Genomic DNA, 15075 nt, shown 5'->3' on the forward strand with positions numbered 1-15075 from the left:
TCTTGGATAGGGCGAGCAAATATAATAAAGATGACAATATTACCTAAACTAATCTATTTATTTAGCGCTATACCAATCAGACTCCCAAAAAACTATTTTAATGACCTAGAAAAAATAACAACAAAGTTCATATGGAAAAACAAAAGGTCAAGAATTTCAAGGGAATTAATGAAAAAAAAATCAAATGATGGTGGCTTAGCTGTACCAGATCTAAAATTATATTATAGAGCAGCAGTTACCAAAACTATTTGGTATTGGCTAAGGAATAGATTAGTTGATCAGTGGAATAGATTAGGTTCAAGGGATAAAACAGTCAACAAATATAGCAACCTAGTCTTTGACAAACCCAAAGATCCCAGCTTTTGGGATAAGAACTTACTGTTTGATAAAAATTGCTGGGAAAATTGGAAACTAATATGGCAGAAACTAGGCATTGATCCATACTTAACGCCGTACACCAAGATAAGGTCAAAATGGGTTCATGACCTAGGCATAAAGAATGAAATTATTAATAAATTAGAGGAACATAGGATAGTTTACCTTTCAGACCTGTGGAAGGGGAAGGTCTTTATGACCAAAGCAGAACTAGAGATCATTACTGATCACAAAATAGAAAATTTCGATTATACCAAACTGAAAAGTTTTTGTACAAACAAAACTAATGCAGACAAGATTAGAAGGGAAGCAATAAACTGGGAAAATATTTTTACAGTCAAAGGTTCTGATAAAGGCCTCATTTCCAAAATATATAGAGAATTAACTCTAATTTATAAAAAATCAAGCCATTCTCCAATTGAAAAATGGTCAAAGGATATGAACAGACAATTCTCAGATGATGAAATTGAAACTATTTCTAGTCATATGAAAAGACCCGTCATTATTAATCGAGAAATCAAATTAAGAAACTTAAGATACCACCACTTGTAATTGGCTAAGATGACAGGAAAAAATAATGATGATTGTTGGAGGGGATGCGGGAAAACTGGGACATTGATGCATTGTTGGTGGAGTTGTGAACGAATCCAACCATTTTGGAGAGTAGTTTGGAACTATGCTCAAAAAGTTATCAAACTGTGCATACCCTTTGATCCAGCAGTGTTACTACTGGGTTTATCCCAAAGAGATTAAAAGAAGGAAAGGGACCTGTATGTGCACGAATGTTTGTAGCCCCTTTTTGTAGTAGAGAAACTGGAAACGAATGGATGTCCATAGTTGGAGAATGGCTGAAAAATTTGGTTTAAAAAATGGAAAACTTTGTTCGTGAAGACCAACAGGATGATTTCAGAAAGGCCTGGAGAACTTAACGAACTGATGCTGAGGAAATGAGAACCAAGATCATTATATACTTAACAACAAATATATGGACCATTCTATGGACTGGCCATCCTCAACAACAAGATCAACCAAATCATTTCCAATGGAGAAATGAACTGAACCAGCCTGGAGAAAGAACCTGGGAAACTCCATTAATTGAATTCCCAACCCTTAATTTTTCACCCATTTTTTATTTTACAAACAAGCAATATTTGGTCGATTCTTTTTGTCAAAATTCATTTTTGTCATGTATACTTATTGTGTATCTAATTTATATTTTAATGTACTTAACATCTACTGGTCATCCTGCCATCTGGGGGAGAGGGTGGGGGGGTAAGAGGGTGAAAAATTGGAACAAGAGGTTTGGCAATTGTTAATGCTGTAAAGTTACCCATGTATATATCCTGTACATAAAAGGCTATTAAATTTTTAAAAAAAGTAGAATATTGGAAGGGCAAGTAAAATGAATTAAGGTTGTTTGTAGTCAAAAGGCAAGTCTGTAAAGAAATTATTGTAGAGGCAATAGGGAGTCAGTGATAATTTTCTAAGTAGTGATCAGCTCTGGATCTTAGAAAGGTGATTTAGGTAGTGGTATGGAGGATGGATTGGAAAGAATGATAAGAACCTAGTTTGGGGCTGTAGCTATGGGGGTGGAAAGGAGATGTATACAAGAGCTGAAGAGGCAGAATCAACAAAACTTGGCAAAAAATTAGATACAGGAAGTGAAAAGAACAAATTATCCCCAAATCACGCCTATTTAACTTTAGAACATGTAATTTTTTTCCCAGATTTTTTTTGCTAATTATACTTTATTGTGTTGATATCAAAATTAGGTTTTGTTCCTTAAGCACCCATCAACTTATAATAGGGAAAGGAAGACCAGATTCATTGTGAGTAGCTACCACAGTAAGGGAAATAAAGTCTAATATTTTAAAACAATTGGGGTTAATCTACAAAGTGGATAATCCCCATGGGTAAATAATTGAATTTATTAGTATGTGACATACAAGGCAAGAGTTTAATGGGCCAGTGAGGCAACATTATTTTCAGAAAAAGGGAAGAGACTTTCACTTATATCATTAATGTAACTTTCGGTTCACTCTAGCCACAGCTGTTCCCATCTTGATAATCTAGCATCTCTCCTAGCTTAGTTTTGGTTGACCAGAGTTCTGAAAATTTTAACTTTTCCACAAACCCAATACCCTCAGTACTGATTTCCCACTCACCTTTTTGAAGAGCCTGATAACATCCTCACTGATCTGGGAGAGACGGACGATGACATTGTTCATGAAGATGTCGTTGAGGGTAGCATGGTCCCTACTCTCACGCCGGGTCTGGTTCAACACTAGATACCAACAATTCACAGGAGAGAGGAGGTATTGATCCTTCCTGGAGAAAAAAAAATCCAAAGCAATGTTTAATATACAGCCTACTAGAGATGTTCCTTTTCCTCCTAAAAAAAAAAATGCTTGGGACATAGTAAATTCTTAATAAATGTTTGTTGACTTAAAAGGGGAGTTTAGAGATCCACAAATGAGTCATATTTAGAACCTAATAATGTTATTTCTTGCTTTACAGATTAGAAGCAACAGCTGGAAAGGGCCATGGGTAGATTAGGGAACTGTGCTTCAGTTTACACCTCTATTCCCAAGGTTAGTACCCTGTTAAAATCCTTCTGTTTGGATTAGAGTTATGAGCTGGACTGTCAGCTGAGCCTGACTCCCTATGGTAAAATGCATCAGCTGTAAAATGTAAATACATTGCTAAGAGCCCACAACGAAGGCAGATGGTCTTACATAAATAGAATTGTTAACTTTGAAAATGAAAGTGTTAGAAGAAGCACAATTTAATGAGATTGGTGATTGTTCTTCCCTTCTATAGGCATGAAACTGAAGGTCCTTGTTCACTGATAAAAATTATAAATGGAGAATAAAAGCTTATGATTTACCTATAACTTATTCATTATGAAGATGTACTCATATGAAGAAATATAGTAACCAGAACTGGAAAGTACAGTGGGGAGGTCATTTTAATGAAGATCACCAATGTCCTTCCTCCTGAAAATCTAACCTAAATCCCAGCTCTCTTATTTGTTACCTGTATGACCTTGGAAAAAGTAACTTAACCTTGGTCCTCAGTTCCATCATCTGTAAAGAAGAAACTGATAAGGCAGCTGGATAGTGCAATAGAGCACCAGGACTGGAATCAGGAGGAACTGAATTCAAATCCAGTTTCAGACACACATCAGAGTGTGACTGGGCAAGTTACTTAACCCTGATTGCCTCATAAAATGAAAAATAAGGAGGCTGTACCAGATAACTTTGGAAAATCCTTTTCAACCTTAACTCTCTGATCCTGTGACCATCCTATGTGAGAGAGGGACCCTATATATCCTCTCCAGAGACCTAGTAGTATTTTTGTCTTTCAAGTCATTGTCATACCGACATATCCCTCTCACATTTTTTACTCTCCTTTCCGGTGCTTCTTAGAGTGAGTAAAAGTCAAGTTCCTTCTGTTGTATAATATAAGTTCTGTTTATAACACAAGGTTTTGCTTTCTAGTGCTATTGACTGGTTTGTTTCTTCTGTGAAAATCTCTAGGTCCTCCAAGAACAGTAGAATTACCCATATTATTGAAAGGAGGCAGAATCACTCAGTTCTTACATTGCTACTGATTTGTCTATTTTCAAAAGAGAATGATTCCTGAACTACAAAAGACAGAGCAAAAATGACAATTAGGGAGTTGAAATTCAATTGAATTAAACTACACAGCTTTCCCTGACAAGTTTAAGTTAACAAATCTGGACAAACTATTAAGTCACTATTAGCAATCTGCATCTTGAAAAGTGAAATAGAAGATTTTATAGATGATCCTGGAAATGATAGGAAGTTACTGGAGTTGATGCAACAGTGAGATGACACGATTGGATCTGTGCTTAGGAATATCATTTTGATAGTTGAGTGAAAGATGGACTCAAGTAGGAGAGACTTGTGACAGGTAAACGAACCAGCAGATTGCTGCTAAGAGTCCACGTGATAAAATGCTGTACCAAAAGGATAGTGGTTTCAGATGAGAGAAAGGAACACATACAAGTGATGCTCCAAAGATAAAACCAACCAGTATGGTAAAGGGATAAAGGTTATGACATACAAGGATTTAGTGGGAACCCTTTAGCTGAAGAAGATAAGATTTATCTAAAATATGAATTCTCTTAAAAGTATTTGAAATGGAGTCTCATGTGGACAAAAGATTAGACTAGTTTTGTTTGACTTTAAAAGGACAGAATTAAGAGCTGAGGGTAGAAATTTCCCAGTCTTGACAATTCTTGACAATTCCAGCCATCCAGAAATGGAAAGGGTTGCCTTGACTGGAAAGCTTCAAAGCAAAGACTGAATGATCACTTATTGTGGGTTTTGTGGACAATATTGTCCTTCAGGTACAGTCTAAGTAGCCCTAGAGGTTTCTTTCAACTCAAGAGACTCAAAGATCCATGAGATCAATCACCCTCAGACCAATAGTCAGAGCCTCTGAAAATTATGAGCATCTAGCAGTATGGAGAGGGACAGCTTATGATGACAGATCTATATGTTTTATTTTGTTCTTCTTATTGATCATTAGGCCCTAACCAAGAAGGAAATAATAATAACCACCATCTTAGATTTAGATAGTTTATACAAACTTTCATGTCCCTTATCTTGCTTTTCCCAAAAGTGGGCTCTTCCTGCAATTCCCTTTGACCAAGAAGTCTAAGAAGAAAGAGGAAGTTCCAAATCTTCTGTATTAGTAGATAGAGGAGAGGAGAGGGAAGAAGGGGGATGGAGTGGTGACCCACATGAAAGGAGAGATCTGTAGAATAGTGCTGAGTTCTGGACTCAGAATTTAAAGAGATGTATATTCAAATGCTACTTCTGCCACACACTAACTGAATCTCCCATCTCCTCATCTGTAAGATGACGAAAACAATAGCTGGCATATATACAGCACTTGTAAGTTTACCAATGCTTTATGTACACTAGCTCATTTGAGGCTCTCATCAGCCCATCCAGATAGAGGTTGGTGCTATGGGTTTTATTATCTCCATTCTATAGATAAGAAAACAGTCTTGGAGAAGTGAATTGACTTTCCCACGATCACAGGGCCAGTAAGGTCAGGGGGAGATTTAAAGCCAGGTCTATCTGACTCTATGTCACTACTCCATGGTGCCCCACCCAAACTACAGAGACTTTCAGTTCATACCCTGAACCTGTTTTAAGAGGAAAAGCAAAAAGATCACTAGACTTGGAATCAAAGGACTTGGACTTGTTTACTACTTACTACCTATGAGACCATGAAGTCGCCTCACCTTCCTGGGTATTCACCTTTTTGGGCAGTTTCCTGATCTGTGAAATGGGGTGAATGGACTAAAATATCTCTTAGATTCCTTCTAGAATTCAATCTGTGATTCAATAATGTATATAAAGCATTTTAAATGTTAAAGCACTATGTAAATGTCACCTGTTGTCATCATGGAGGCGGCAACGCCCACTACCCTTTCTGCCCCAGAATTAGTGGAACATCTCTGGTCCCTATGGCATCAAGATTCCTCTGCTGTGAAATATACCTGAGGAAGGGGAAATGCTGGAACTTTAATTCCTCTTAAAATGTCTCACAAGACAATATTTGATGATTTGTACTGTCCAACTCTGCCCTGTTTCCATCCACTCCCATCCTCAACTATGATTTAAAGGGAGGGACCCACATAACCATCCCACTGCAGACCCCTCTTTTTGGGCTGCTCCTCCCACTTCAGCTTTTTACCTGCTCACTCCCAGGCTTGTTAAGTTTGAAGGAAAGGTCCTAAGTTAGAAGAAATTTGTTGTTACTGTTGTTCAGTCCTGTCCGGCTCTTTGTGATCCCTTTTGAGGTTTTCTTGGCAACGATACAAGAGTGGTTTGCCATTTTCTTCCTAGCTCATTTACAGATGTCATAAATAACAAGCTTCAATTTAGGAAGTCTGTGACTCAAATCTCATCTCTGATACTTATCAGCTCTGTGACTCTGAGCAACTCAATTTCTATATGATTTAGGTAATTCCTTAGGTTTTATCTACTGGAGAGATCCTTCCCATACTTCCATGGGAACTCTCTATTTAGAAAGCACGGATCCTTCACTTCTGAAATGCACATATCTTGGTCTTTTTCCACTTTGATTCAATTATACAATTATTGTTACTAGGTCAGAGTATCATGAACTTTTAAAAATATTTCAATAGCAGATTTCAATATAATTGATTTTCTTTAAAAATCCTTGTGTTTTTATCTCATACATTTAAAAACAGTATTCTGGGAAGGGATCCATAGACCTGAGGGGTGCCATGACACATGGAAAAGAATCTGTAAAATAATGAGGGGGGAGATGGTTTGGATAATTTCCGAAGACTCTTTTGGCTCCAAATATATCACCCCAGATCCATCTGAACTCAACCCAGTATATTCTAGAAATAGAGGCAAAGCCATAGATACAAAAGTACCTCTAGCACCAATTTTTTAATAGCCAAGAATTAGAAGGCAAGTGACAGCCCATTAATTGGGGGAGTGGGGACATCACGGAATCTAGGACTGGAATTTGTTAGGGGCTCAACCCACTAAAAAACAGGCTTACAGAAGGCAAGTGACTTGCTCAGAGATACTAAGTAGCACAGCTAATACTTACACTCAAGACCTGTGCCCTTCAGTTCAATGCTTTTGCTACTGTACACTTTGATAGAACAAATTGTAGCACTGAGATGTCATGAAATTATGATGAAACTGTGAAAAATGATGAATACAAAGAATCCAGAGAAACTTAGGAAGACTTGTATGACTGGAAGTAGAGCAAAGTAGACAGAACCAAGAGAACAATTCATACAATGATCATGTCAGAAAGGGAAACTGATTCCAGGCTTCAGACTCTGATAAATGACCAGTTGTGAATGACGTCACAAGACAATTGAAAGTAAAGCATGTCCTTCCCTCTTCCCATTCCAAAGATGGGAGAACGTGGATTTAGAGTGAGATACAGGCTTTCAGAAATGGCCAACATTTTGATTTGCTTTCCTTAATCATAATTCTTTGTTAGAAGAAAAAGGTCTACTGAAAATGGAGAGTCATTGACATTGCCCAGACTGCTTAGCATCAGAAATAGACATAGATTTTGTCAGTGTAAATGGCATTCAAGAAGATGTGTTTTGCTTTTCTATTGGATCCTAAATGCATTTCTATTTGACTTGCCCCTGAAATCTTCAATAATTAAGATTATGAAGAAAACCCAATTATATTGAAATAGAACAATCAAAATATTAAAGATATAAGTTTATGCACTCCAGGGTGAGAACCTTCAAGAGTCTATCTCCCTCCATTTTTAAAATAGGAGAATTTGAGGTTACAAGAGAGAAAAACTATTGCCCATGATCATATGACAAGTAAGTTTCAGGGACAGGATTAGAATTCATGCTTCCTGACTTTTCACTTTGGGGTTCTTCTCCCAATAAGATAGGGACAAAAAGAACTTAGCTATTCTATGCAGAGGAATAAGCAGAGGCAAAGTTAGAACCATGGCCTAAAGTCCAGTCACTAAGGATGTTGAAAATGCCATTCTGAGGACTTTGAATTTTATCCTATGTCATAAAAAGTCATAGAAGGCAGTGAAACAGTCAAACAATAAGTGATTCAAAATCCATTCCAAGCAAATTTGGGTGAATGTGGCGGGCAAAGGGTTAATTAAAGGCAATCAGGTATCAGGCTTATTTCACTAACCTGTTTACAGAAGTGATATCACCAATCACCTGAGCTAGTCTCTCTGCAATAACTGATAATTTCCTGAAAGAGAAAAAGGCCAGGAGCTGGTAGAGATCCTTTGCAAGGCTCAGTAATTTAATGCCAAGATGGCTCTGTCCTCCAAGAGGAAAGAGTTACTGAAATCCAAGATTTTATTTGGGTTCATCTAAAGGTAGGGCTCCATCCTGGAAACCAGAACTGGCTCAATTTGCTGAAAGGAAATTTTTATTCCCCGAGTCAAGAAGTTGGCAAAGTCAACACACTCCTAACTCTCTCTCCTAACTCACTGACTTGATGAGACCTCACTCAGCTAATCAGCTTCACAAATGGGCCATTCGGCTATGATCCCAGGACCAGAAAGTGAGAACTGGAAGAGATCTTCAAAGTCATCTATTACCTGAGATTCTTAACCCTTTGGGTATATCCTTCTGCCCCTTGGACAACCTGGTGAAGCCTAGGGCTTCCTCCTCAAAAGAATATTTTTAAATGCACAAAATAAAATACAAAAGATATCAATTTTATTGAAACAGAGCTGGCAAATTGTTGTTTAAAAATAAGTGCAAGAACTCCAGGTCAAGAACTCCTACTCCATATCAACTCCTTCATTTTACAGATGAGGAAACTGAGGCTTAGAGGTATTAAGTGACTTTCCCTAGCTCACATTAGTATTAAGTGATGGAAGAGGAATTCCAACTCTGGCTCCAAACACAGCCTCTGTTCAGTACACACAGCTGTGATCAATCATTTAATAAACATATATTAAGCATGTACTATGTCCCAAATATTAGGGATACATAGAAAGAAAAAACCATGCTGCCCTTCAAAGAGTTCCCATTCCAATGGAGGAAACAACAGTTTTTAAATAGAGGCATACGTCTAGGGGAGGGGGTGGGGAAAAGGAGGGGAAAAATTTGGAACACAAGTTTTTGCAAGGATAAATGTTAAAAATTATCCATGCATATATGTTTTGAAAATTAAAAAGCTTTAATAAAAAAAGTAAAAATAAAAAAATAAATGGAGACATAAAAATATATCTAATGAATGAGTTTAAGGTATTAGGTCAAAGGACTTCAGAGATCCTGATATCCTAAGATTCAAAAGTAGGAGGCATCTAACTTAAAGTCCTCATTTTACAGAGAAGGAAACAGACTGGGAGAGTCTAATTCAAGGTCACATAGTGAGAATGAAAGGCTTAGGACTTGTTCCCAATGACCTTAATTTCTGGCCCAATGTTCTCTCCACTAACTTATGCTGCCTCTGGCTTGAAAAACTTTAATGCCTTAGCGCTAGGCTCTAAAATTTTCTGGCTGGAGACAGAGACAAAGAGGAAAAGGAGAGAGTCAGAGAATTACAGAGAGAAAGAGAGAGAGAGAAACAGACAGAGAGAAAGAAAGAGACAGACAGACAGACAGAGTGAAAGAAGAGAAAGATAGAGACAGAAAGACAAAAAGATGAAGATAGACTTGTAGAGAGAAAGAAAAGGAAGAAAAAGAGAAAGAAGGAAGGAAGGAAGGAGAGAGAAAGAAACAAAAAGAAAAAAGAAAGGAAAAGAAGAGAAAGAATCATAGAGAAAGAAACAGAAAAAAGAAAGAAAAGGAAGACAAAAAAAGAAGAAAAGAAAAAACGAAAGAGAGACAACTACAGAAAGAAACAAAAAGAAAAAAGAAAGAAAAGGAAGAGGAAGAGAAGGAAGGAAGGAAGGAAAGAAGGAAGGAAGGAAGGAGAGGCTCATAGAGAAAGAAACAGAAAGAGGGAACGAAGGAGAGGGAATCACAGAGAAAGAGACAAAGAAAAAAGGAAAGGAAAAAGGGAGAAAGGGAGGAGAGAAACACAGAGAGAAACACAGAGAGAAAAACATAGAAAGAACAAAGGAAGGAAAAGAAGAGAGAGAAGGAAAGAAAGAGACAAAGTTCCTAATACTATCTAAGTCCAACAGCTTGCTCATGTTTGCTAGACACATGGATCCAGATTAGAAAAGCATAAAGAAGCCTTAGAGCATGTGTGGGAGGAGAGAGCATCTGGGAACCAGAAAAAGAAAGAAGAGAAATGCTTTTTCTCACCTCATTCTGGCATTTACCCCAGAGGTGAGCCGGCATTAGCTGGGCTCCAAGGAGGATGGGCCAAAGAAAAGCTTCTGCCTTCCAGAGATCCCCCTGGCGGGTTGTGTGTTCTGCTGAGTCTGTGCCCTTCTAGAGAGCAGGTACCACTTCTACCATGATTCACTCTGTGGCCACATAGGGAATGGGCTCACTGCCTAACGCCCCCAGTGACATACCTAAGGTTAGGAAAATGGGATAGATGCCTCAGATGCAAACCAGATTTTGGAAAAATCATGCTTCCTGACCTGGAATCTTCACTGCCAATGATCCAGTGAAAGGGGAAGCTGAAGTACTAGAGGCCAAAGGAGATTAGTGCTGGCAGAAAGGGATAAGAGAAGGGAAAACTAGGCACAAAATAAAAATGTCAAGGATAGGGGGCATGTGGTTTGCACCCCTTGGGATTTGCAGTAGGTAACCAAGGTTGGTAATCTAGACCTTCTTAACTTGGGACCCATCCACAGATGGATTTCACAGAGTTGATGAACTTGGATGGGAAAAAGATACATCTTCATTTTCATTAATATCTAACTGAAATTTAGTGTTTCCTCCCATTATGAATACAGGCATCAAAACACAGTAATATTAGCCTTCACCAGCCTATCAAAGAGGGCTATAAGACTATAGAGGCAGCCAAATGATGCAATGGATAAAACATCTTGCCTGAGATCAGGAAGACATAGCCTCAGATATGTATTAGTTGTGTGACTTTGAACCTGGTACATAGAAAATACTATATAAATTCTAGTTAGCCTTGCTATTCTTGCTGCAAAGGGGTAAGAATTATTCTAGATACTCACTTTCTAGAGGAAGGCTTTTTTGGTTAAGTAACAGAACATTAACTTATAGTCACAAGATGCAAGTTCAAATTCTTGTTTTACCACTTATGACCTGGCATTGGTCACTGAAATTCCCTGTTTCCTCATCTGTAAAGCTGGAGCAGGGAAGATAACCCTATATGACCTTTAAGATACCTCCTAAAGTTACATCTGTGACAATTTATTTTTCCACTTCTTCATAAAATTCAGTAAATGAAAAGGGATTTATTAATTACTTTCTTTGTGCCAAGTCCAAGCAGCAGGGGAACAATCCCTGCCTTCTAGAAGTTTACATATGTAACAAAGGAAATAGTGGCCAAAGAGGGGCATCTCGTACGGGAAGGGCACAACCAGAGTGACTAAAGGCTTTAAGAAGGAGAATGACATCCTTATAGTAATAATGATGCTCAACATGGAACTGCCATTAAAAATACAACAGGGTATACAATCAAAATAATTTTGAATTATATATGTAAGCTTTGGGAGATGAGAGAAGAGGGGGAACAAGGTGCCTTTTGGAGTAACCAGACAGATGCCCTGGAGGAAGCAGGGTATGACCTAGGGCCAAAAAGATAGGATTGTGTGTTCCCCATACTAAGCCTACTATACAGAAAGGGCCAGGTCAATGTTTGTTAACTGGATGATCAGATAAGTGTGAGGAACTAAGAAAGGAATGCCTGGGAACGAAACGAGGGCAAAGGCATGGAAATGGGAAGGAGAGTCAACTGCATAGAGGATAGCGAATAGACCAATATGGTGGGAGAAGAATATATAAAGTAGTATAAATGATAAAACTGGACTAGGATTCAAGATAGGGAAGGAGACTGAGGATACTATACATCAGTCAGTGAATATTTAAATAAGGGCTTTGCTGGAGATCCAAAGGAAGAAAAAAAATAGTTCCTGCCTGCAAGGAGCTTCCATTCTAGTGAGGGGAAACAAAATGAAAAAATTAAAAAAAAATTATACATACAAAATGTAATCTAAGAGGGAAGGTACAAGCCTACATTACAGGGCTGTTTACAATTTCAAATAAGATTTCATATATATATAAAGTACTTTGCAAACTGAAATGTTAACCATTGTTATGGTGGTGATCGTCATCATTATAATTAGCAATGTATAGTGGTATGAGAGAAAGAACACTGGAATGAGAGCCAGGAGACCTGTGTTGGAGGCAGGGTTCCATGGTAATTACTTTATCTGTAAAATAAAGACACTACACCCAACATGATTTATAAGAAATATGTATTTTTTAATAAATGTACATATATTACCAGAAAAAAAAATAAAAAATAAAGACACTTCTTTCACAGATTCCCTGAGAGGCAACATGGCAGATGTGAGAATGTGGGCAAAGGAAGATGCACTCACGTCTGGGGTTTGAATCCTGTTTCAGAAAACTTTGAGCAAGTCAGTTAAATTCTCTCTGAGACTGAGCTTCTTCATTTGTAGAATAGGAATATTAAGAGTGAATGGGAGGGAGGGCAGCTAGTTAGTATAGTAAAGTCAGGAGTACCTGAGTTCAAATGACCTCAGAAACTTAATATTTCCTGACTGTGAGACCCTGGGCAAGTCACTTAACTCCAATTGCCTCAGCAACCCCCCCCCAAAAAAAAGAATGAATAGATACTATCCCTATTAATATCCTAGAGTTGTAACAAGGCTCAAATGAGACAATATTTATAAAGCTCTCTGCCCGTCTCAGAAAAATAAGCTATCCTGCCTCTGATCCCTACTAACTTCATGACCTTGGGCAGATCATCCCACTATCTGATCATCAATTACCTCAACTCTAAAATGGGGTTGACATTTCCCCATTTGGGTCGTTGTGAAAACCAAATGAGCTAAGATATTTGGAGTACTTTGTAAACTTCAAAACCCCATCTCGAGTTCAATTATGATTATCTCCCAGAGTTTATATTGATCAGTAGAGATAATGTGTGTGAAAGTCCATTGTAAGCCATAAAGCATTACATAAATACAAGCCATTATCGTTAACTGGAGTTGATATTTACATAGTGAATTAGGGTTTACAGCAGGCTTTCACTTCCATTCTCTCATCTGATGGAGTTTAGGTTTTGGACTCAGGCAAAGTTCCCTGAGGACACATCCAAGGGGGTGTGGTCAAGTCCCTCACTTCTTTTTTTTTTCTTTTTTTTATACCTTTTTATTGAGAGAACATATGCCTGGGTAATTTTTTACAACATTATCCCTTGCACTCACGTCTGTTCTGACTTTTCCCTTCCCTCCCTCCACCCCCTCCCCCAGATAAGCCCCTCACCTCTTGGTGCACCCAGGCAGCTATCTGAGGCTCCTAGATTACATAGGAACCAAGTATTTGTTGAGTAACTGGGAGAAGGAGTCGGATTATATTACTAACAGGAACTCCTGCCACAGAAACTCTCTATACTGATGAAGAGAGATACTTTGTTTTATGGGATTAAGAGATTTTGCTTGTCTTGGGATCTTGCCTGGGTCACTGAGAAGAGCTAGGATTATCATGTTGTTTCAATCATGCTCGACTCTGAGATTCCATTTGGGGTTTTCTTAATAAAAATACTAGAGTGGTTTGCCATTTCCTTCTCCAGCTCATTTTACAGATGAGAAAACTGAGGCAAATAGGATTAACCAATTTATCCTGAGTCATACAGTTGGTAAGTGAGTCCTAGTCCATCACTATCCATTGCACCATCTAGCTGCCTCTAGGACTATGGTTAATACATAAACCTAGGTCTTGCCTCCATTGTCAAATGCTACCATACCCATTTAGGTACTGCCTCTCTGCAATAGCCTAAGCCCCTGCAGGAAAATAAGTTTGAATTATTGTTCTCATTGCCTCCTGTTTGAGCCCATCCTCAGTTCTCATATATACACAGAGTATAATTCATTCTGAGCATCACACATCATAGGGATGACCCTGCTGGACATCATGACAATCTACACCCTTAGTTCAACAAAAGCCTTCTATTTCTGACTATTCCCAAGTACCTTGTCCAATCGACATATAAAAAGAAAATATACCCGGTGACTTTCTGGTGATGTCAAAGCAGCTATCAACCTCATGTCCTTCTATCACAAATTCACATCTTCCCTGGCTTCCATTGCCTACAAGTCAAATGGTTTATAATAGACACAGATCTCTCCTCTGCCCTTCTCTATACTCATATTAGACGACTAGTGTTCTCAGCACATGTGTTCTTTGATATTGCTATTTCCCTCAATAGCTGCCATCTTGCTCTATCTTGTTTGAAGTCCACTTTTTCCATTCTTCTGGTACCATTTCTTCAGACTGAAAAATTAAAGCCAAGACCTCTCATCTCTCCTTTTTTACTTCTCCTATCTTCAATACTATCGAAGGATTTCCTGTCCCACTCCTCTGGTTTTCTCTCTAACCATCAGCACATGAGAAACCCTTTGCATTACCTCTCCCACATTAGCATGCTTCCAATTCCCTCCCTCACCTGCTTCTTTCTTTTTTTTGAAAATTCTGGTTTCTGTGTATCACCAGCATTTAACAGAGTACCTGGCACATGGATACTTGATAAATGCTTACTGACTCACTTACTCTCTTGAGAATTTTCATCAATGCAATGAGCAAACATTATTCCAGAGAAGCAATGATGAAGCTTGCTAGAGAGGTGATGGACTCAAAATGCAGGATAGGACAAAGAATCTTTTTTTTTTCTTTTGGTTTGACTGTGTGTATTTGTTTCAGGATTTGTTTTCCATTTTTAACAGGAGGTCAAAAGGGTAATATAGCTAGAATAGGGAAAAAAAGGAAGGGAGGAAGGAAGGAAGGAAGGAAGGAAGGAAGGAAGGAAGGAAGGAAGGAAGGAAGGAAGAAAGAAAGGAAGAAAAGAAAGAAAGAAGGGAGGGAGGGAGGAAGGAAAGGAGGGAAGAGAGAGGGAGGGAGGAGGGAAAGGAGGAAAGAGGGAGGGAGGGAAGGAGGGGGAAGGGAGGGAAGAGAAGGAAGAGAGGAAGGAAGGAAGGAAGGATGGAAGGAACGAAGGAAGAAGGAAGGAAGGAAAAAGGGAGGGAGGGAGGAAAGGA

General features: G+C 38.4%; 1 protein-coding gene across 6 annotated transcripts in view; it reads right to left on the reverse strand.

Annotated features, from left to right (window-relative positions):
- The window catches only part of SRGAP3 (SLIT-ROBO Rho GTPase activating protein 3), a 268193-nt gene that overhangs the window by 121280 nt on the left and 131838 nt on the right, over positions 1-15075 (reverse strand). For all 6 annotated transcript variants that reach the window (XM_031954495.1, XM_031954488.1, XM_031954480.1 and 3 more), the window contains exon 3: positions 2541-2703. In XM_031954495.1, coding sequence (XP_031810355.1) covers positions 2541-2703 — 163 coding nt within the window. The remainder of the gene's footprint in view (positions 1-2540; positions 2704-15075) is intronic.

Source organism: Sarcophilus harrisii, chromosome 1 (assembly GCF_902635505.1).
Source record: "Sarcophilus harrisii chromosome 1, mSarHar1.11, whole genome shotgun sequence".
Classification (NCBI taxonomy): domain Eukaryota; kingdom Metazoa; phylum Chordata; class Mammalia; order Dasyuromorphia; family Dasyuridae; genus Sarcophilus; species Sarcophilus harrisii.